This window comes from Notechis scutatus, chromosome 12 (genome assembly GCF_049901735.1).
Source record: "Notechis scutatus isolate UNSWTSFEM ecotype Mainland chromosome 12, rNotScu1.2, whole genome shotgun sequence".
NCBI classification, from domain to species: domain Eukaryota; kingdom Metazoa; phylum Chordata; class Lepidosauria; order Squamata; family Elapidae; genus Notechis; species Notechis scutatus.
In genome coordinates, this window is record NC_142020.1 from 15,125,905 (window position 1) to 15,150,059 (window position 24,155).

Genomic DNA, 24,155 nt, shown 5'->3' on the forward strand with positions numbered 1-24,155 from the left:
TCAGCAGCCTTCTGGGGTAGCCCAAACAGACTAAACTGGAAAGAGCAACAATAGCACTAGCAGCCTGATGGACCTAGCAAGCAGCTCTTGAAGAACCCAGAACATCTTAGATGTTTGTGGGGAGGTGACCTCCAAACTTGACTTGTGGGCTTCAACTCCCAGGATTCTCATGATCTATAGCTGGCTGGAGAATTCTGGGAGTTGAAGTCCACAAGTCTTAAAGTTGCCAAATTTGGAGAGCCCTGCCATAACAGGTGCCATGAGGATAGAGGAACTTTTGTTCTGTGGAATAAAAGTTCTCAAAGTCCCTAGACTACCCTTGATTCCAGAGAACAGAGATCCAAGCTTGTAGACCTCAGTCAAGGACACCTACCTTAAATACTTAATTAAAGTCATTTAATTACAACGTGATGGGCCACTCTATTAAAAATAAACCCTCAAAGCAATTTACAACAAAGTAAACATATTAAGAATATGGGAAGTACCATCAAATCTATGTGCCAAGTGACAATCGTGATTAGGTAACTCAATCGGGGCAAGGAGAAAGACGGGCAAATATTTGCAAGAATTAGCAAGTCAGTGGGTGAGTTATCCAACCTCAATGTGAGTAGGGAACGTTGGGGAGAAATTCGCTTCATTAGATGCCAATAACCTCGTGGTGGATGTGGTAGGATCCAAATTCACTTGCCAATTGGACTTGGAATAAACCCAGTTAAGCTTGGAATGAGGATTTCTTCCCTATTCATCCTCCAACAGGGAGCATTTACTGCATCAGTAAATGTAATTCTAAAACTACGAGGAGAGGGTTGCCCTTCTGGTTTGGGAATTGAGCTAATAAAAGCTTTTTGTGGAAAGGCTGTGTAGGACCTGGTTTAAATCAGAGCTTGTTTTCTCAGAATCCGGGAAAATCATGGTTATACTTGTTATTGTATTGGGGGGAAAAATCTGGACTAAGCATCTTATCAGTGTCCTACTTTTGGTCCGTGCCTAGGAAGTCAGCCAACATTTCCACTTAGATTTTGAAAATAAATGTTGGGTTTTAACCTTTTCCCCTCTCTCGCCCATAAAGGGGGGGAAGGGTTTTAAAATCAGGTGTGACTTACTTAAGAAACACCTTGTTGAACCATGGAAATTCTGTCCGCAATTGTGGTTGTTATGTCAAAGACTACGTTGGAGTTAGAAGAAAAGATGGACCATGATCAAACCATGCTGGTGAGGGCCTTTTAAAAAAAGAAAAAAAAAGATTCAGGGAAGACTCAAATTCCATTTGACTTCCTCCCCGTCTCGCTCTGATCTTTCTCTATTGTTTTTGTCCATTGAAGTCAATGGCCCGGTAAATAGAAGTCTCTTCGCAGACCTAAAATATGGGAAGCCCGTCCAGGTGTATATTTTCACTGACTCTTTTACAGCCTTGAATAAAAGCATTCCTGTCTCTGGTCATTTCAAACACTAAATGAGATTTTGGAGAAGTTTCTCTTCCATCTTTGTGGCCTGGAGCGATTAATCCCATTGTGCCATAAATGCACCCACAAAAAATAAAGAGAGAGAGAGAGAGAGAGGTGATCCGCCTGAATGGTTTATCATTCTATCTTTAGACTCCAAAATTGGACAGTCCTTGTATGGCCTGAAGGAAGGAAGGAAGGAAGGAAGGAAGGAAGGAAGGAAGGAAGGAAGGAAGGAAGGAAGGAAGGAAGGAAGGAAGGAAGGAAGGAAGGGGTGATTTTGTGACACAGCACTCAACTATTTTAAGCTGTGTTGTAGTAGTAGAGTCCACAATGCTGCTGTCATCTTCTGCATAACCTGGAGAGACAAATTTGCTGTCTTTATTGTTGCATATTGTGGTGGAATGTGGTCTGGATTCCCAGGAGGGAGGGAGCTCACTTCAGGTAGTTTCTGTGAGAGAAAGAGGGTGAAGACAGCTCCTTCTCAATGGTTCCCAGAGTATATGTTTTATGGTGCAAGTAGTCTGCTTTAGTTTGGCAAGATCTCTGTCTTTAGGCGAGGAACAATAGAGGACACTGCTAAGAAGAATTTCAATGTGTCTTTCTTGGGTTTTGGAGCTTATAATAAACAATTCTCTCCTCTCCTCCCATTTGGACCCAAAGGTTGTTTTATCAGCATGCATTGTTAAATAAATTGGGTAGCAGAACAGTCCTATGTAGTCCTCTTAACTCGCTGGATGGCCCCACTGGATTTATCTTGGAACACACATGTGCTTTGGGGGGATTGCCAGTTAGTGGCTGTTGTGCAGATCTTGTTGGGGTGGGGTCTACAAATGAGCAAATATAAAGTCTCCCTGAGAGGCACACTGCGTTGCAAATGCTGGCTTTTCCCCCCTCCTGTTAATTGCCTTTTTAATCATAGTAAAATTGCTCCTATTTGCATGAACATTCCAGCACTGGAATTGGCTTGGCAGTTGTCACAGATACTGCATATCATATTCATGTCCTTGTTTAATCTGCCTCACTTTGGAGAATCAAACTTCATAGTTCCTTATGCTTGCCAAAGGATAACAGACCTTTTCCCTCCGTGTGTGTGTGTGTGTGTGTGTGTGTGTGTTTAAATTTATATTTCCTCCCCACATCACCCAAATTGGAAAAGGAATTACCTTTTAAACCCAAAGTGCAAAGACTTGACTGAATCAGCGGTGCGTCAAACCAACAGGCTCAGTTGGGTAGTAAAGACCACATCTGTAGAAATGTTATGAAAATGGGATGGGTCCCTATCCAGATGGAAACATTCCAGGCATATCTGCGATGGAATGTGTAGCTGGAGAAGGAACACTGGGGATGGGATCTTGACAGCACTGCAGTTCCCCAGGAAGGAGGCAGCCCGTTCCGGGAGAGGAGGCCAAGACAAGAGACTGCACAGTTGTGAACTGGATAGAAGAGGGAAGAAAAAGCTCAGGGTAGACCCAGCCTTAGAATCTCTCAGGGTGTATCTATTAGCTTAGACGTTTATAGCTTCAGCCTGGCGAGATTCTGTCCATTAAAAAAAGGGTAAATGTTTCTCCCATCCAGTCATGTCCAACTGTAGGGGGCAGTACTCATCTCCGCTTCCTAGCCAAGAAAGCCAGCATTATCTGAAGATACTTCTGTGATCATATGACCAGCATGACTATACGCCAAAGCACACAGAACACTCAAACACCCTAGAATCTCCCAGGTTATATTCATTATCTTAGAAGATTATAGCTTTAGTCTGGCAAGATTCTGTCTCCCCAAAAATGGTAGTCCAATCATGTCCGACTCGAAGAGGCAGTGCTCATCTCTGGTTCCTGGCTGAGGAAGCCAGCATCGTCTGAAAACACCTCCTTAGTCATGTGGCCAGCATGACTGAACACCAAGGTGCACAGAATGCTGTTACCTTCCCACCAAAGTGGTACCTATTTATCTACTTGCATGCTTTTCAAACTGCAGGAGCTGGTATATAGGAACAGGAGCTCACCTCACCATGTGGTGCTTGGGTCTCGAACCACTAGCTCACCACGCCCATTAAGTGCAAGTCAATAAGTAACCCCCTCCCAATGTACAAACCCGTGCACTTTTCCTCAGTGACATCACACCATTTCTGGTCATCTTCAGCGGAACCCTTCTCATATTTCGTTGTTTAGGCAGTGGTCCCACTATGAGTGAAAAGAAGGAGAGATAATAGATGGGTGGGTGGGATTTGAGCAGACAGACAAAGAAAGAGGGAGTAAAACAAAGCCCGCGTGTCCTGAGGGCCTGCTCCAGGCTGAGCTTTTGAGGCTGGAGCACATTAATATGGGGGAAATATTCTCTCTTGGAGTTGAAGGCGCTATCTAAAATTAACTGAGCCGTTCAGACTGCTGATATGCAAATGGTGAATCCCTGTGGATTTTGAGCATTGAAGAGAGCGATGGGATGGGAGGTGTGTGTGTGGGGTGGGGTGGGCTGTGAAGGCATTGAGCATGATACATATCCTGCGAGGAGCCTCTTGTCTCTTCCTGAACACGATATTGTGGGTTGAGCGCAACAGGAACGGAGACGAGAGGATTTTTTCCCCTGAAAACGCAGAATTTGCTGCTTCTGACTTAATTACAGTTGCTAGGTTGAAATGTTTCTTTAAAAGCCTGTGTGAGTAATTAGTGTCAAAAATATAAGATCTACAAAGCCATAAACTCACAGCTTGGTAATATTACCAAGTGCTAATTAAAAAGAAGGGAGGGGGAAGCATCTCTTTCTTTATCAGACTTCCTTAGTAGCAAAAGAAAAAAGAAAAAAAGATTAAAACGATGCAATTTTAAAAATGTTTTATTTTGTTGGTGTGCAAAAAAAAGGGATGCAAACTGGAGCTGGAAGATTTGGGACACCCTGGAAGGTGGACTACATTGTGGTCGAATTTGGAGGAAGAGGGGAAATGGGCGGCTTTAAATGCAATGTATCTTCTCCACTTTCTCCATCTTCTCCACCTTCTCTATCTTCTCCATCTCCACCTTTTCCTCTTTCTCCACCTTCTCCACTTTCTCCATCTTCTCTATCTTCTCCATCTCCACCTTCTCCATCTTCTTTCTGTGGTAGCCAAATCATGTACCCCACAGCTTTCTAAAAAAAATGGGAGCTGGAAGATGGCCCTCAAAAGGGGTTCTTCTCTGCATCAGCTTATCTTCCAGTTTGTTTCTAACTTTCTCTACTAGGCTTAGTTGTTGAACCTGACTCGGTATCAATTGCAGGAGGCCACTCTCTTGGTGCTGCAGTGGAGAATGCCCAAGGGATGAGAGCGAGCAAGAGTAGAGATTGCAACCTCAGTCAGCCAGCAGATGTGGATGTTTGATGATGTTCAAGGTACCACTGTAGGATGTAGGGTCTTCTTATGTTGCCCCTGGTCATAGTCCTCACTGTCCTCTTCAAGGATACCTTCGGACAGGTCTTTTGAGAGGCCTGCTAACCTTTGTATCCACAAAACTGAGCGCTTGATAGAAAGAAAACATTGCCATCCAGGTCACAGCAGGCTGACTCTTAATTGGCCAGGAGGGAAAAAAAATCTTGCTTCTCTCCAACTTGCTATACATACTAATGGCCTCTTCCAAGGTGAGTATGGCAGCTCCTACCTCTGCAGTCAGAACATGCTGAGAATTTGCTCATCTTGGATAGCAACTTGGGGAGGACACGGTTGCTCTCATGGGAACCACAATCTGACAAGTGTCAAGAACCTCCCCTTCCATATGATTTTGTGAATCAGCAAAGTTTACCTCCTTTCCCAGCACATGCTCACTTCTATCCCAACTGGCTCATTTTTCATCCACCAAGCACACTTATTACGATGCCCCTAGTCATAGAATTTAGCTGAAAACAACCATGCTCAGAGAGCACCAAGTTCCTTCTGTCCATCCGCAGACCCACTCCCTTCTAGCACAGTGTTACCACTTGGGTCATGAAACGTCTCCAAGGAAACCACCGAGCTCAAAGAGCACCAAGGACCCCACAGTCCTCTTCCTCCCCTCCTTCTCCTCCTCCCCCTTCTTTTCCTCTCCTCTCCTCCTTTTCCTCCTCCTCCTCTTCCTTCTCCTCCTTTCTCTTCCTTTTCTCCTTCTCCATCCACAAACCCCACTCCTTTCTAGCACTGATGATACTACCTAGCTGGGTCATGAAACGTCTTCAAGAAAACCACCAAGCTCAGAGAGCACCAAGGACCCCACAGTTCAGCCCTGAGCTATAAATATTCTCTTCTATTGACAGTTTTTTAAAAAATGGGATGGGAAGAATACCAACATTGATAGATCGTTCTATCTCCCTCCTTCCTACTCGGATATTGTTCTGCCATCTTCCTTCCTTCCTTCCTACTTGCCCTGGAGATCAGTACCCAAAAGTGGACTTCAGAGCTGCTTTGCCGAGTTCTTCTGCCGGGAATTACAAACCACAATTTCCCTCTTCCTTCCACTGTTCACATGTACTAACCATTTCTCTTTTAAAATCATTTAAGCCTATTTGTGAAATAAAGGAAAATTGATAGATGCAGTCACCGGATGCAGCTGTTTCTGACTAACCATTGCAGTCTGCTGTCATAAATCTGTCCATTTTCATCAAATTACTCTGCTGGCCATTTCCCCATCCCATTGCTACAAATTCCAATACACACACACACATACAATGTGGGTGGTAATTTCCCTTTTATTCCTTTTAAATTCATCTTTAAAACCTGGGGTTTGGCCAACAATTGCCCAAACGCTTCTAAAACCCAACGAATGCTTTTGAAATGGGTTGGATGAATTGGCGCTGTCAGGATAAGCATGCCGATGGATGGGAAATGAACCAGTTGGGGAAGCAACAACATTTAGGGAGATGCTTGTGAAAGGAAGACACTACCATCGCTCGGATCTAGAGCATCCATCCAAGATTCAAGCGGACCTGATTTTACAAATGACTTCAGTTCCCTTCTTATTAGAAGAAATAGGGGTGACATGATAGCAGTATTCCAGTATTTGGGGGGTTGCCACAAAGAAGATGGGGGTCGAGCTATTCTCCAAAGCACCTGAAGGCAATGGGTGGAAACTAATTAAGGAGAGAAGAAACTTAGAACTGAGGTGAAATTTCCTGACAATGAGAACAATCAATCGGTGGAATGAGTTGCCTCCAGAAGTTGGGAATGCCCCAACACTGGAAGTTTTTAAGAAGAGATTGGACAGCCCTTTTTCTGAAGTGGTGTAGGGTTTCCCGCCTAGGCAGTGGGTTGGACTAGAAGGCCTCCAGGGTCCCTTCCAACTCTATTATTCAGTTGTTGTTCTCCTCCTCCTCCTTCTCTATCATCTCTATTTGCAAAACATGAATGGCTTCCTTTGGCCCCAGAGGGTGGAGGGCAAAGTTGACACTTCCTGCCCTAATCAGAAATGTCATCAGCGGCCTTCAACGTTCTTCAAAAATTCATGAAAGTAGCAACGTTGCTCTCAGCATCTGTCTGCCTCCTGTTGGAGGCGCCGTCCTTTTTTTCCTTTTCAGAGGGCCCCCATCTCCCACTCCCTTCCTGGTTTCATAGGAGATGGACATTAGTAGCTTTAATTGCAAACTGGGGGTGGGGGGAGAAACTTTGCATTCTGTTTGATCCCTGTACGCGATCGATCCAACTTGAGCCGCTGTTAAGCCTGCATTGGCTACATTTTCTAAGCCCTGGTGTGTTTAGCAGGTGGCTTGCATGGAGAACATGACTCTTCCTGCTGGAATAGGAAAGGAGGAGGAGGAGGAGAAGGAGGAGGAGGAGGAGGAGGGAAGTGGGGGGAAGGAATAAGAAAGGGCCAAAATTGCCCACTTCCCTCCCTCCTCCCTCCTCTCTTTTCCTGATGCTAATGGCATCCCCCTACCGCCAGCTGAGGAAATAGCCAAAAAATAAAATATTTTTTTTTAAAAAAGAGGTGGGAAGCAGCTTGCATTGCAAAAAAAAAAAAAAGCAATCGACAGAATGGATAATCCTAGAAAACATCAGCCATGCATCAACCGTGCAAAGAGGAAGCTACACCGGTGTGTGAATTAAAATATAACGGTTTAGACAGGTTCCCCAGCAATTTCTCCCTCTCTGTCTTCCCCAGTGGCGACCTCGAATCCTCTGGCTGTGAATAATATACAGAGTGCTATCCGCGTAGAGGTCACTCTCTCCTTATTACCAGGAAGGGATCCTTGTAACTGATGGAAGGGAGGATGAATGAGGAGGTGTTTTCAGGGGAGGGCTGCTGGGGGTTACGGAGAGCCCCTAGCTAAGATTCTGTGCAGTTTGGAGAACCCCCCCTCCCCTCAATCCTTAACCCACCAGGCAGTGTTGTCTTAGTACAGGCGGTCTTCTAATTTACAACCATTAGTTTAGTTTGAAGTTACAGCGGCAGTGGAAAAAAAAAGTGACTTGGAACGGGTCCTCAAATTATGACCATTGTAGCATCCCCATGGTCATATGAACAAAATTCAAGCCCATGGCAACCGACATGCATTTATTACGGTTGTGTCAGGATTCCAGCGATCGCCCTAATTAAATCATGAGCCTCGAGCCAAACTTCAAAAAACTTCAGAGAATTTGTTAGGAGTGACATACTGGCATGACCTGTATGAAGCCAATTCTGGCATATGTAATTACAGTCATCCGTGACCCTGGTTCCCCCACTTCCCCCTGGGTGTGCCAGTTTCTCCAATTAAGCACGTACACAGATTAGATGTCATCCATCACGTTCTCCAATTAAAGTTTTTCCGGGGTAAAATCTCCAGTAACTTAGCTACAATCTTTTTAAAGATAAGGTTGGAATGTGCTTCTGAGTTCATTTGCCGCGTGCCTCTCCAGTCCCCTTTCCCCCTCTCTTTCCCATGGCAACTTGGAAACAAGTGTGGGAATGTTTTACAAGTTGACAGGTTGCAGCATCCTGGGTCCCATGATCCCCGCTTGGTGACCTTCCCAGACAGATTCCAACAAGCAGAATCAATGAGGGAATCCAGATCCTGGGATGACCCAGGGTGGGATACAAAACAAACACAGTCACAGAAAACAGGTGAAACTCCTTTTATTCCTTCACTTTGCTTCCAAGCTCCGAATATCTTGGACGGAAGACAAAAAAATCCCACACAAACAGTTACGAGAAGGAGGAAAAAAAGCAACACAAACCAGGGAAGATAAGGGCTGGAGGACGTCCACAGATAACACACACTGGGAAGGACGCCAAACTCAGAGAGGAACCATAAACTAGAGATATTTCCACGCTTTGTTTCCAGCGTTCACTCGTACGCATGTCCGTCCTCTTATTCAGTTGTCACAGCTGCAGCCCATGAAGGGGATCAAGGCCCTCTCCTCCCCAGTAGACCATGTCTCTCCCTTATCCTCTCTTCCCTGCATGCCCTAGGATGGAGAGGGGATGGGCCTGGGTCCTCCTCTGACTACCCAGCTGGCCTCTGCCCTTCCCCAGCCTCCTCCATAACCCCCGGAGCCACACTTCCACTCCCTGTCAGCTTTTCCTCCTCTCCCTCAGAGTCAGTCTCCACCAGGGGCATGACAGATCCGCTTAATGACCAGATGGTTCGCTCAACTGCCGCACTGATTCCCTGAACAACTGTTGCAAAAGGAAAAAAAAAAAAAAAGAGCACGACCCACTTAACAAGTGTCTTACTTGGCAGTGGAACATCTGATCCCAGTTGTTATTGTGAGTCAAGGATTGCCTGTTTTATTTTTATTTTATTTTTTCGACTCATTGCGTGACAAGCAAATCCGTTTTCCCTGTTCAAAGTCTGATCCGGGCATTACGATGCAACAGCCATTGTGATTCTTCGGTGGCATTTTATTTTTATTGTGTCGCCTTGCTTGTTGGTGCGTTTGGTTTCCAGTTCCTTTTTTCCTTGCTGCGTTATCCAAAAGCGACTCAAGGATAACGAGGAGAGGGCTGGGGTGGATGTCAGCACTTGAGGCTGCTCGCCCGGCTAAACCCCGATAAAACCCTTTTCAGAGGCAGCTGGCATCTAATGAGCGTCAGGAAGGAGGGGCAGGAGGAGGGAGTTGAAGAGGAGATGATTGCCAGGTTGTAGTTTGGATGGGATTTAACTGCCTCTTAAAAATTATGTGTGACAGTTGCAACCTCCTGGGGTTTTGTGATTGCCTTTTGAGATCTGCTGACAAGCAGAGTCGGGGTGGGTGGGTAGCCAGATTCGTTTAACGACCGTCAACAATCTGGGGAAAATGGTATGTCTGGTTAGACAATAAAAAGAAAAAATAACGTAAAAGTAAAAGGATAAAAGCATAATTGTAAATTATGTATGTATGTACAGGAAAATGGAATAATTGATGCTACAAACAACTGCAAAAATGTATATAGAATTTGTTTTTTAAAGGTGAAAAATTCAATAAAAATTTATTTTTTAAAAAAAAAACAATTGCAGGGAAGGCTGTTGCAGTGAGGGGGAATGGCAGTGAAGAGGACTGAAGGCTAAAACTGTCAAAAAATGTCCCAAAAAAGCAACTGGACATTCTGACATTCCATCAGAGCTGAAGAAGCTTTTTGGATGAGAAGTGAAACGTCTTCAAAGAAAAACCAGAAAGTCCAGTTGCCTTTTGTAAATAAAACACCTTTGGGGCAACCATGGCCTGGATGACTGAGAAGCTCCATAGATATTTAGCTATGAAGAACAGTGGCAGGAATTGGGCATGTCTGGTCTATGGAAAATAACAGATAACAGATTAACAGAATTGGAAGGGACCTTGTAGGTCATCTAGTCCAAGCAGGAGACCCTACACCATTTTTGAGAAGTCCAAAGAAGGACCAGGGGAGACATGATGAACAGGCCAGTCTTCCAGCATTTGAGGAGCTTCCAGAAAGAAGAGAGTGGTCAAGCTATCTTCCAAAGGACCAGAAGGCAGGACAAGAAGCAACGGATGGAAACTAATCAAGGGGAGAAGCAACCTGGAACTTAGAAGAAACTTCCTAACAGTGAGAACAATTAACCAGTGGAACAACTTGACTCCAGAAGTTTGGATGGATGGATGGATGGATGGATGGCTGTTTTATTACACCCATCACCGGAGGTTTTCAAGAAGAGACTGAATAACCATTTGTCTGAAATGGTCTAGGGCAGGGGTCCCCAACCACCGGTCCAGCGGACCGGTACTGGTCCTGGAACAAGTCCTACCGGGCCACTAGTTTGCTGGCGCCGCCATCTTTTTGATGAAAAGTGCTTCCGGTGAGCTTTTCTGGGTGAAAGCTCACCGGAAGCACTTTTTCATCAAAAAGATGGCGGCGCCAGCTAATGCCGGTACCGGCCGCGCCATAAAAAAGGTTGGGGATACCGGGCTGCGGCATAAGAAAGGTTGGGGATCACTGGTCTAGGGTATCCTGCTTGACCAGGGGGTTGGACTAGAAGACCTCCAAGGTCCCTTCCAACTCTGTTCTTCTGATTCCCTTAACAACTATGGCCAAAATAATGCTCCTTAAAATCAGAACTCACTTAAAAACCATCTTGCTTAGCCATAGAAATTCTGCTCCCATTGTGGACATGAGTCAAGGACTGACTGTATATATGGTTGAACTCGTTGCAAGCAAAGCCCCATCCAAAGACACGCAACAGTCCAAAACCAGGATAAATGGAAGGCCCTTGTAGAAAGCTTGCCATTCTTCTTCCTGTTTCTCTGGCACTCCAAGACCAAAGATCACGCTGATGTTCCTCCGGTTACCTCGTCCCTTTTTGTGGTCCTTTTTCAAGAGCTAACAGGTTGTCTACTTCAGCACTAGAGATGATTGCTGGAAGAACTGATGCAGCGAGAAAGGCCAGATGTTAAAGATGCTTGAGGGCTGCTGAGTGATTTAGTGCCTTTCGGGTTGTGGCTAATGAACTATTTTGTTGTTGCCAGAAGGATCAAAACAAGAAAAAAATATAACATTGGACTCTGGAAGCAGCCACCAAGCCTGCCTTCTTCCCCATGAAAGTTGGATATGATCCCTTATCCCATAGGGGAGGTAGAGTAATCAATATGAGGGATTGGTGGAGATGATGGGATTTCTCCAATAAATTGGTAGCAAGGATGGAGCTCAGAGGAGACATGCGATGTGACAGATGCTTCACAATCTGGGATGCATATGGCCCGATTGGCAATAATACAATGGTTGAGATGATATCTGGGCATCTTCTACGTTCATAATTGCAGAAATGAACCTTCAGGTCACGCTCCCAACTTTCAGCAGACGGGAAGCTTGGGTTGCTACTTTCACGCCTAGATTTGAGGAGACATTTCACTTCTGGATCTTTGGGAAGTATCCAAGATGCAACTCCCCAGCCAAATTGAAAATGGAGAGATTAACAGAGTTGGAAGGGACCTTGTAGGTCATCTAATCCAACTCCCCCTGTCAGAGCATTTGCAGCGTGACTACCGGTATGAGACAACCCAGGAACAAAACACAGCATACAGAGACTTAGACATTTAACAGTGGTTTATCTACAACAGTTATATACAGAAATGTATGTGGTAGGCAAATACCTTACAAGCAACCTTTCTTCTTCTTAACTCTACACGGAGAACTCTGCAATGGATACCGGATACAAGGAGAGAGAACACGCCCTCTAATGGCTGCCTTTATATAAACACCTCTTAAAGGGATAGAACCCACCCCCAGTCTTAAAGGGAAATACTCATGCTATGCTGATTCATTCCTATTGCATCAGCCACATCTGGTCAGCTTCACTGCTGGTCGGCTCTTAAATCCCAAGACCTTAACACCCCCACCCAAGCATGGGACCCCACACCATTTCTGACCGATGGCAGTCCAGTCTCGTCTTGAAAGCCTCCGGTGATGAAGCTCCCACAACTTCTGAAGGCAACTTCTGTTCCATGGGTTGATTGATGGAACCGTTGAGACCTCTTTCGTGAAAGATGGTGAGCAGAGGACAATCAGATCAAAAGCAACAGGAATGTCATTTGAACGCAATTTATTCCTGGCTGTCACTCACTCATCAGCCTGCTCACGTCAATTGTTGCTCTAAATCAGGAGGGTCTCCAACCTTGGCTGGCAACTTTTAAGACCTGTGGCTGGGGAATTCTGGGAGTTGAAGTCCACAGGCCTTAAAGTTGCCAAGGTTGGACACCCTCCACTCTAAATGCTGAAATTAACTTTGGGTTTTTCACCGCTCAGTCTGGAGAAAGCAGCAGGTCACTGGAGCGAGAAGAGAATTTCAGTTCAGCTCCATATGACTCCCAGCTTCCAAGTATTAGCACAGTAATGAATTTCTCCTCACTTGGAGAGAAAAATATCATTGAAAGCTGTCAAATTAATTGATCCTCTCAGCGGTTCCTCTTCTGTTTTCTGCCAGGCATGGCTTGCTGATCTGTTGAATCGTTTCCCAAGTCAACCTGCAATCCTGGAGGAAACACCGAAGCCAGTGATAGCTGTTAAAATCAGAAAAATATGGCCCATCTTGTTTCAAAGGAGACCTTTTAAGTTTATTCAACAAAAAGGGACTGTTGTGCTATCTGATTGCTTCTGAGGTCAACATGGGTCAGGATAGATTGATGGATGCATAGGAATAGAATAGGAATAGGAATAGAATAGGATAGAACAGAACAGAACTGAACTGAATAGAATAGAATACAGAGTAAGTAGAATAGAATAGAATAGAATAGAATAGAATAGAATAGAATAGAATAGAACAGAACAGAACAGAACAGAACAGAACAGAACAGAACAGAACAGAACAGAATAGAATAGAATAGAATAGAATAGAATAGAATAGAATAACAAAATTTGATGGAACCTTGGAGGTCTTCTAGCCCAACCCCTGCCCTGGCAGGAAACCCTAGACCATTCCAAACAAAGGCAAGACCAGAAGCAACGGATGGAAAGTAACCAAGGAGAGGAGCAACCTAGAGCTAAGGAGGGATTTCCTGGCTGTGAGAAAAAATCAACCAGTGGAACAACTTCCCTCCAGAAGTTTTGAATGCTCCAATACCGGAAGTTTTTAAGAAGAAATTGGAGATTCATTTGTCTGGGCCTCCTGCCTGAGCTGGGGGTTAGACTAGAAGACCTCCAAGGTCCCTCCCAACTCTGTTATCCTGTTCAAGCAGGGACTTCTTCCCTCTCTTTCTTTGCTAGACCCACCTCCTCTGCTCAACGTCGGTGACTTTGCCTGAAAGTGTCAAAACACATATTGCTATTCTTGTTTCCGAATGTATATCGAAGTTCTGCCTCAGGGCACGAAGCTGCGATGAAATCAGAACTTAGAAGAGCAAAGATGACAAAACCTAGTGTGAAGTGCAGATGAGGTTTGCTACTCCAGCCTGAGCAGGCCTTCTTTGAAATGGTGAGCTCTTTGGAGAGAGAGAGAGAGAAAAAACGCTCATAATTGCTTCCCTTCCTTGTGTGAAAGCTCTTCCTTGTGTGTCAGCCTGATCCACATGACTCAGTGCTCATCCTTCTGAATGGAGATGCTACCAGTCAGTAGGGTTAACCCCGATCTAGGTGGTGGAAACATCTGCTTCCGTTGAGCTCCATTTCTTTTGTTCTTCGGCTGCTTCCCTTCGTGGGGATTGTTTTTCTGTCACCCTCCTTTCCTCTTGGAAGAACGTGGGGGGAAACCCAACTCAATGGATTAATCATTCCCCGTGGATCTTCTGTGCCATTGTGAAGCCGTTGCTCCCCCTTCCTGAGATGCCAGCCTCTCTTGTGTTCCCCCTCCTGACTCCCATAACCCTGGTTTAGCTTCACCCCCACGGTCCCTTTCAAAGAGATGAGCGTGTCATGGAAAACAAGGGAGATGATTTAAAGCAGGCAGCTGGTAGAACTTGAGGTCTTCACCAGCCCACCTGCCTTGTGAATCATGGAAGTAAATACTTTGAGTGGAGAGCTTCAACTGGTTTTTCATCATTATATACTTGTGTGTGTGTGTGTGTGTGTGTGTGTGTGTGTGTGTGTGTTTATGCAAGCTAAGGAAAAGAGCGAGAAGAAAACTAATGTTGGTGGGGAGAACCATAAGGTGTGTTATTGGTGGCTTCCTACTCAGCTGGTCTTCTGGATCGGAGGTATTTCAGCATCTGTGCCACATCCTGATCCTCTGACCATCAACTTAGAGACATAAAAGCATCTTATTCCACGAAGAGACGGATACCCCTGGAGCTCTTTTCTCAGAAGAGGGGCGGGGAACCTTCGGATGAAGCTGCACCCCTATTCCAGTATCTCTAAATCAACTTGGTTGGAGAATTGTAGCTTGATGGCAGTCAGACAAATCGTGTAACCTCGATGCTACTTCCATCTCATTCTTGACCTGAAAAGGCTGCTTTCGTGGCACTGTCATATAGAAATTGAGTGTGGGTCTTTCCTCCAGGGTCTTCATCTTCTTCTGGTTTTTGTGCAGGTCTCCCCTCCCCATCCTTGAGAGTCCTCAGGACCAAAGGGAATGCTGGTTTGCAAATGATGAGAAGAACCTAGGTTGGCCAGAAAGCTTGCTTAGAACTTCACATTGGTCTTTGCCGATTCCAACCTCCCCTTTTTTTACTCAGTTTATTTTCCAGTTTCCAACCCAATTCTGGGGTAAAAAATAGCTTTTTCCTTGGCTGGAAATAACGTCCTTTTTGCATCGTAAGTTCACTTTATATATCAAGCTGGCAACACAAGGTCAGAGGTTTCGGCAAAAAGCAATTATAATTGTGTGTGTGTGTGTGTAAAAACAACACCAGCCAGCCACTCTCATTGTACAAAAGAAATATTGTAGACAAGAAGTTAGTCGTACAAGGAGTGAAAGGCTTAATGTAGAAAACACGTCTTTCTTTGATGGATAGAAAGCAAAGCATCCTTGAATTGTTGAACCGTCCTGGGGCAGGAGATGTTTGTAGCATGATAATGTCACTTGAGACATCAAGACCTATCAGTTGCTAAGATTTAAAAATCACCCAACGTGCTGAGCCATCTCCCAAAAACTGTCACCATCCCCATATCCCATGATCCATATTCCTCCTTTCCCGTTTTTAATTTCTCTTGCAACTTGCCTTTCATTAGAAATGATTGACTTCTTCCTGGGGACCTGATATTTGGAGGAAGCTGATTAAAGAGTTGAGATTTGGAGGGGAGGAGGAACTTTGATCACAGTGTTTCTCTCGCCCCTCCTTTCAGAGTAAAAAGTTTAGAGCAAACATACAACTCTTTAGAACTCACCTGTTTGACATTTCAGGAGTCTACAGCTCCTTTTTGTGACGTCTTCTTCTCATCGCCCTTCTACTGTCTTGGTTCTTCACCACTTGGGAAGGTGATCAGAAGATGCTTCTGGAAATCGTGAACGTTGTGACTGTTTCAGGAATTCTTACATACCTGGGACATTTTTCTACTTATTTCACAAAAAGCAGCTTAACTAGTTATAGTCTTCTGCTATGCCTTCACATTTCAGTGCAAGGTGAGATGCGTTGCTGCTATTGATCATCCTCTAGAATATACCCTGGTTGACGGGCTGCGGACTCCTTCTCGTTTCTTCAAGCCCTGTTTTGTGTCAGTGGCCTTGAGCCCTAAGAAGCAGCTCAGTGTCAAAACAGTGTCATAAATCAATAAATCAACCAACAGTGTCCCAAATAATTGAAACGCCCAGCAGGGAATAGCGGTCAGTCTGATGTTTGGACTAACTATCCACCAACGCATAACCAGAAGAAATAAAAAACATCTACAAGAAAAATAGAATTTGGAGCCATTGGGATCTAAGCACAAACATGTCCTTTCTGAAGCTGGAATTATTTTGACCACGTCTGGATTTCTCTCGTTATTTAGAACCTTCTTCTTCCTCTTTTTTTGCCTTCTAACCCACCCACCCCCCCAATTTTAGAGGAGAAAGGGGCTGTTGTTTGAGGAGGGGATCCTCTTGTGTCCTTCTTAGAATCAGAGGGGAAATTGTTCACCTCCCTTTTTCCCAAAAAAAAAAAACAACCCACCATTTTTCCTCCCTTCTTTTCCCCAGCCTTTCATTTTTAACATCAAAATTCCAGCAGGGGTTTGTCTGAAGAAGCAGCCTTGTGTTTCCAGAGACGACTGTTGTGCATGGACAGTGAGCCTACTGACATTTAGAAAGATCTCAGAATGTTAAGCAAGAGGGGAAGGAGGAGAAAGAAAAAAACCCAACGGATTTTCCAGCGAAAAGGTCAAAGCTAGAGGGGGGAGGATGTAAAACGAAGAGAAAGAAAAATATTGCTTTTAACATCGGTTTCGAGGTCTGCAACAAGGATCTAAGTCAGGTTGAATTGGGATTTAGGAAACAAGAAACCAAACTCGGAAAATAGAGCTGGACAAGTGTTGTCATACGAGAATGGGATGGAAGGAAATGTTCCAAGAAGAGAGCAGATGTGTGAAAAAAATTAGCAAGACAGGATTTAACCCTGTGAATTTGCTCCTAGGTCTGTGCGAAGTGAACAGTCTTTTAAGTGCTTTGATTTGAACTGGCAATGCTATTTTGGCTCACTGGGTGTAAGAAGAAAAGGAGCTTGCCTTTTTGAGGTCTCTTCATGTCCCTTTGAGATGTTCCAGCAACTTCTGGAAATGACCTTCTGGAGGTATTGGAGAAGGTCTTCCCAAATGACGTGAGGCATCTTTTGTGGCAAGGGCATGAAAACTCTTGTGAGCCATCAAAACAGCTTTGGGGTATTTAAGGCAGAAGCAGAAGAGCCTCAAAACCAAGCAAAAACATTTCTTAAAATAAAAACTATGCCTTTATACTACAGTTGTGCCACATGGTTTCCCCCAGTTGACGTAGGCTCTGTATAGGATCTTGGGAGGAGGGTCAAGCTATTCTCCAAAGCACCTGAAGGGGGAACAAGATGCAATGGGCGGAAACTAATCAAGGAGAGAACCAATCTAGAATTAAGGAGGACTTTCCTGACAGTGAGAAGAATTAAGCAGTGGAACAGCCTGCCACCAGGAGTTGTAAATGCTCCAACACTGGATGTTTTTAAGAAGAGATTGGACAGATCATATGGATTGCTACATTCATAGAAAACTCATCACGGTACATTGACTTGGCCTAAAATCTGCAGAAAGGGTGCTGGTTTCTCCATGATGGATCTTGAGCTTCAATCAGGTGCTAACCGGACATGGACTCAATCCACGTAAGCTTCCAGAATATATTTTGGAGATTAGAAAGATGGTGCCTTGGATTTTAAGGATGGTGATGTTAAGGTTGCAATTTCCCACTGGCCTATAGGAAAGAAGGAACAAGGTAATGAAGAGAAGGAACATCAACCATGAGTCTCAACACTACCTTCATGGCAAGGTTACAATACCAGAATAGGACCTTGCAAGTGAGATGATGGCCATGGAGGTCCTCTCCTTCCACTGGCCCCCTGGCCTCCTTGTCAGTGAGAAGCTGGCCCAGAGTGACCAGAAGCCAAGCTCAGAATGACAATGCTCAGTTGCCCCCATCAGTTTCATTCCACTCTATCTTGCTTTGGCCATAGAGTCCAGGTAGAAGATGTTGCAACCAGATGAGCTTCCAAGGAAGAAACCACACCTGGCAAAGCAAACGACTGTATAAATCACCAGCACATCCCCTTGCCCTGGTGATGTTGTCTTGCCTGGTCATGAAATGTCTGCCAGTACAAGAAGTAAGACCCTAAAAGGCTGAAGATGGCTACTTTAACAGGGTCGGGATTGGAGCTGGCTTGCAAATGCATCTCTGCCGTGTTCAAATATTCATCCTTGCGTTTACAACTTTACATCCTTCGTCTAGGGCAGCGTGTGCCTCAACCTCAGCCACTTTAAGATATGTGGACTTCAACTCCCAGAATTCCCCAGCCGGCTTTTATATTTAAAGCCCTGAATAATTTACCAGTTTCTAGTGTTAAAAGGAAGATGGATGAGGCACTCCTCCTCTCCCCAAGGAGAGTGAATCTTGTCTTAAGCAGAAAGGCAGTTGTGCTAAAGGCTCCTCTGAAGGATGCCAAGAGTCGAAATGTGGAAGCCCACCTTGTCGCAGGCAGCCAATTGTGCATTTATTGCGGGTGTGTTAGAAAAGACACTCTCTAGAAGCGCTGGCGGGATTAGAAATAGGTTTTGCATTGGAGGAAAAGAAGGCAAATCAGCGGCAAAGAATCGATTGCGTCTAAAAGCTTTAAGTTTGATTCTGGGCATTTTTATGCATTCATTCATTCAACAGAATTGGAAGGGACCTTGGAGGTCTTCTATCCCAACCCCACTGCTCAAGCAGATCCTATATCATTCCAGGCTGGTTGTCCAGTCTCTTCTTGAAAACCTCCTGTGAAAACCTCTACAACCTTTGAAGGGAAACCATTCCGTTGATTAATTGTTCTCACTGTTAAGACATTTCTCATTTCTAACTTGGTCCATTCAATTTCCATAGCCGCCCATCTCAGTCATTGACTCTGGGCAGTTTGGAATTTTTAGCCAATGGATGGAGAAGACCCAAGCTCGGAAGATGGTGGAGGATGTCTACAAGCCAAGAATGTACCACCTTCCACAAACCCTCCGAAAGTTTTAATTTAAATATCCACAAATTAAACCTGTATTCGATGCTTTTTCTTCCATTCCAATTAATTCACAATCAAAATCCAGTTGTGGCAAATATCCATTCGATCATATCTCCGCAGAAGTTTTATTTATTTATTATCTGTTCATTTTTATTTCTATTCTGCCTTTATTGTTGTTTACAAATAACTCAAGGGGATTGAGTTATGGAGTTATAATTGAAGTGTAACTTGAAGCTGTATTGAATTATCTAACTGAATTACACAACAATACAATTATAGTTATAAAACTATATAATTACTAGGTATATATATATGGGATATATAATTACATAACTATATAAATGTCCTACATAATTGTGTAGTTGTAGAACTATATAAGAGGGGCGTGGATGGCTCCGTGCTTAAAGATGCTGAGCTTGTCAGCTTGAAAGTTGACAGATGGGTTCATTCCTGGCTCCAGTTCCTGTCCACCTAGCGGTTCAAAAGCATGCAAATGCAAGTAGATAAATAGGTACCACTTTGGTAGGAAAGTAACTGCGTTTCATGAGCCTTGGCATATAGCCATCCTAGCCACATGCCCATAGAAGTATTTGGACAATGCTGGCTGTCTCGGCCAAGAAAGGGGGGGGAAGCAGCGTAGCAGCTGGCAAAACCGAAACTGCATTCCTTAAATGTTTTCAAAGAATTATGTGTCTCAGAGCCGGCTACACCCAGGCGGTGCCGGCATGTTAACTCTCAATAAATCCTTTTTAAGTTTTGGAAGTTTGGCTCGAGATTCATGATTTAAATGGGGGTCACTGCCGGAATCCTGACACAGAGATTAGCATTGTGCCCTAGAGTTGGGCAGAACGGGATTGGGGAAACCCTTACCTTTATCTTAAGAACTGGATAATCACAGTGTATAAATGTATCATTTGAACCGTATATTGAGTGGAGTTATAAATAACTCCAATAGTCCCCTTCAGCTGAGGTTGGGCTTCCGAACAAACCTCCTACCATTTTCCCAGGCTGATCTTGGGAAGCTTTCAATCTCCTTTGAAGAGATGCCTTCCCTGATTAGAAGAATCTCTCATGTCTTGTGGTTGGAGCGGAGTCGTTTAGAAATATAATGGAAGCGAGGTCTCCAGTTGTGCAAAGGGACAACTGGCCACAATGGCCAATTTGCTGCGGGAAAATTCAATATTATTATTTAAAACAATTGTTTTAATGGTTGTCCTCCACGTTTCATTTTGTCCTTCCTTTAGCGTCCTTTTCTTTCATGATTCTATTCCACTGTTTCTTTGATATTTAGTGTAACTCTTGTGCCCGCGGAAAGTTGCTCACGGCGAGTTGTCGTAGACCCTTCCAGTTGGATTATCAGATCTTCCCAAGCGAGGGAAAGCTGGGGAGAAGAATGGCGAGGAGGAGGAGGAGGAGGAGGAGGAGGCAGCCATTGATGGGTTAAGACAATCCATCTTTTCTGGGACAGGGGAAAGAGATGTCTGTCTATCGCTTGGCCCCCCGTGGGAATCGGCATTCTTGATCGATCGCCTTCCGCGGCCCTCTCTTCTCCTGCCCCTCTTCACTTGACGGATCCTTTCAAGTTAGTTTTCAAAACATTTTCCGCCTTCTTCCACCGCTGGGTAATTCATTATTCACCTGAGGCTGGTGCGTGGGGTATTATTGTTCAGAGACTGTGGAGATGCAGAAGCTTTAATAATGGCCCAATTAAATTGTGTGTTGAACACCTGCCCAGCAGTAGATAAAATTACCTTGATTGGAATTGGATAGCAACAGCAAACACGCCACAACATAAATACGGTTTGGAGGGGGAAATGGCCTCATTGGGTAAATAATGGTTTTCCTTTCCTTTCTCTTTTCTTTTCTCTGTTTTTTTTTTTTTTTGTGTGTGTGTGTTTTTGTTTTGTTTTCTTGTTTTGTTTTCCCGCGCAGGCTTCTGGGGCAAAGATGCAGTTGCTGGAAACCGAATTTTCGCAGACGGTCCGTGACCTGATCGACTTTCACCTCCTGCAACAGAACAGCATCCCCGCCTTCCTCAGTGCGGTCACCCTGGAACTCTTCGGGCGCCAGACCTTGCCTTATTCACTCCCGCTGGGAAGTGCCACCCCTGCCTCAGCCGCTCGGGGCTCACAGATGGAGATGGGCTCGCAGGACGCCTGCCGAGGCCCCAATCCGTAGAGGAACCGGCCTTTTCTCCCTTTTCAGTTGCTCTCTGGATATTTCAGGGCCTTGTAGTGATCCTTCTGCGTATTCCCTATTTTCTGAAGAACTAACCTAATCTTCCTCCCTCCCTCCGAATCCTTCTCCTACCACTTCCTCCCTCCCTCCCTTTCATTCTTCCTTCTTTCTCTCCCTCCTTTCATCTGTCCTTCCCTCCCTCTCTTCCTGTCTCCATCCCTTCTAACCCTTTCTTTTACCAGTTCCTCTCTCCCTTTCCTCCCTCCCTCTCCCCCTTCTTTCTCTCCCTTCCTTCTTTCTCTCCGTTCCTTCCATCTGTCCTTCCCTCCCTCCCTCTTAACCATTCTACTGCTTCCTCCTTCCCTCCCTTCCCTCCTTTCTTCCTTCTTTCTCTCCTTTCCTTCTCTATCTGTCTTTCCCTTCCTTCCTCTCTCCATCCCTTATAACCCTTTCTTCTACCACTTCCTCCCTCCCTCCCTTTCTTCCCTCCCTCCCTTTCTCTCCCTTCCTTCCATCTGTCCTTCCCTCCCTTCCTCTCTCCCTCCCTCTTAACCCCTCTACCACTTCCTCCACTCTCCCTCCCCTCCCTTTCTTTCTTCCTTCTTTCTCTCTTTCCTTCTATCTGTCCTTTCCTTCCTTCCTTCCTTCCTTCCTTCCTTCCTTCCTTCCTTCCTTCCTTCCTTCCTTCCTTCCTCTCTCCATCCCTTCTAACACTTCCTCCTTCCCTCCCTTTCCTCCCTCACCTGCAAAAACCAATCTGATCTGTTCCACCTTCTGTTTAACGTTCCTTCTTCCATATGGAGAAACTGAGGCAAGACTTGTTTTTAAGCTTGGAGGTGGCAATCTATGTATTGATGTATCAAAAAAAATGTTAAATAAAGTTTGTTTGTTAATGTGGTGTGCACTTTTATCCCTGATGTGTAGCTGCTCGGGTTCTGCAGGGTGCAGGAACATACAGATATGGTGGGTAGCTGAGCTCTTGGAGTGGGGAAACATTTTTCTGAGTGGACCATCCTAGAAACAGGTCCTGGGCCTCTTCCTGTTTGGAGGAAGAGAGAGAAGAGTTTCAGCATCGGCTTGTGCAAACGTCATGCAATGACAGTGGCAATCTTTGGATCAAGCCATTGAAGCAAATTGGTTGAAACAATTGCTGAAAGTCAGTTTTCTCCTCCCTCCCTCCCTCTCTTTCTTTCTCTCTCTCTCTCATTCTCTTTCTCCATTCTTTCTTTCCCCTCTCCCTCCTCTTTCTTTCTTTTTCTTTCTTCCGTTTCTTTCATCTTTCTCTCTTGCTTTCTATTTCTCCCTCTCTCTCCTTTTCTTTCTTTCTTTCTTTCTTTCTTTCTTTCTTTCTTTCTTTCTTTCTTTCTTTCTTTCTTTCTTTCTTTCTTTCTTTCTTTCTTTCTTCCTTCCTTCCTTCCTTCCTTCCTTCCTTCCTTCCTTCCTTTCTTTCTTTCTTTCTTTCTTTCTCTTTCTCTCTTTTGTCCTTTCTTCCTTCCTCCCTCTCCTCCTCTTTCTTTTCTTCCTTCCTTTCTTCCTTTTCTTTCATTTTCCTCTCTTGCTTTCTAGTTCTCCCTCTCTTTCTTTCTCTCTTTTTTCTTTCTTTCTCTTCCTTTCTTCCTTCCCCCTCTCTCCCTCTCTTCTTTCTTTCCTTCCTCCCTTTCTCTTTCTTTCTCTCTTTCTTTCTGTTTCTTTCTCTTTTTCTGTTTCTTATTCTCCCCGTCTTCCTTTTCTCTTTCTCATTCTCTTTTTTCTCTCCCTTTCCTTTTTCTTTCTCTTTCTCCCTCTCTCTCCCTCTCTGCTGCTCAGGAGCTTGGCCTGAAGATGGATAGCCTGCCCCTCAGCACCAGGGAAAGGCGCCCTGATTTGTATGCACTGTGTGATGTGGAGAGCTGCCTTCATCAGTCATGGAGAAAATGAATTGTGACGTCAGCTCCAAGTTCCTCAATTGGGCCCAATGAAAAAAGCCACAATTGCCTGTATTAAAAGAAAATAAACCACCCGCAACAACAATTCACTGCCATTTTCCAGGAGAAATGAAGTAATTAATAGTTTATTATTAGCCCAGTATCTTGGCAAAACAGAGGTGTAGGGATGGAAACAGACACAAGTGGACTCAGAAGTTGAGTCTTCCTTCCATTGGGCAATGGATTCCCAGAAGTTGGATTTGTGGTCAAACAATACACAGGGTTGCGGTGGGAAATTGGTCCAGACAGGATTTGTTGTTGATCTGCAAGCAATTTTGAATATTTATTCCTGTGCTTTGAATAAAAAGTTGTTCTGACCAAGGCTTCCTAGACTGCAATTACACACACATTTATTTTAAAAACAAGTCTTATTTTATTGCAATGCTGGGAATTGTTTTCATTCCCAGCCGGTAATGTATCTCAAACAGTCCCTCGAGATAAGCACCCACCTTTCTTTCCTGTGAAGTGCTCCCAATAACAGAAGTGTCAAATGAACTAGAAAGAAAATTAACTGACTTGTGTTGTGGTTCACCGGAAGCCGGTGAAGCTGGCAGCAGAATTGGACAGTGGGGAAGAACGGGGATCAGTCCGGGAGTCTGGAGAGGACTCGGACGAGGGTCCTGCGTCCGATGCAGAGATGGGGCCAGGATCATCTGGGAGTGGGGTGCTGCCTCTGGAGCCTCCGGAGTCTGGCAGCAGTGCGGCAGAGGAACAAGGGGAGCCTGTTCCCAGTGCACGTGTGCACAGAGCTGCTAGAAGGCGAGAGCAGCTGAGATGAAAGGGGTGACTCGGGAGTAAGGCCGGGAGGCGTTTGCCCCTCCCATAAGGTATAAAAGACAGGAAAAGGTAGAGAAACCTTTGCAGGAAGCAAAGTCATTCAGTTCAGATTCATTCTTGGAACTCTTTGTACTTCGGTTGAATTGTCGTGAAACTTTTTCTTCATTCTAGAGTTCCTGTTTGATGCTAAACCTTTTGTTCACATTTCCTCAAACAATAATAGTGAAGAAACATCCAACAAACTCAGGCAGCTTTAAATATTTTTTTTAAAAAAGAGCAACTGTTCGTAATCTAATCTGGGCTTGCCAGGAAGCAAAATGG

The 24,155-nt window shown here is 44.6% G+C and overlaps 1 protein-coding gene across 2 annotated transcripts in view; it reads left to right on the plus strand.

Moving 5' to 3' along the window:
- MAD1L1 (mitotic arrest deficient 1 like 1) overlaps positions 1–21,991 on the plus strand; it is a 301,718-nt gene extending 279,727 nt beyond the window's left edge. For both annotated transcript variants that reach the window (XR_015745184.1, XM_087942214.1), the window contains one exon: positions 20,848–21,991. Coding sequence is in view for 1 of the 2 variants with exons in the window: in XM_087942214.1 (XP_087798340.1) it covers positions 20,848–21,093 (246 nt within the window). In the remaining variant the exon portion in view is untranslated. The remainder of the gene's footprint in view (positions 1–20,847) is intronic.
- The last annotated feature ends 2,164 nt before the right edge of the window (positions 21,992–24,155 follow it).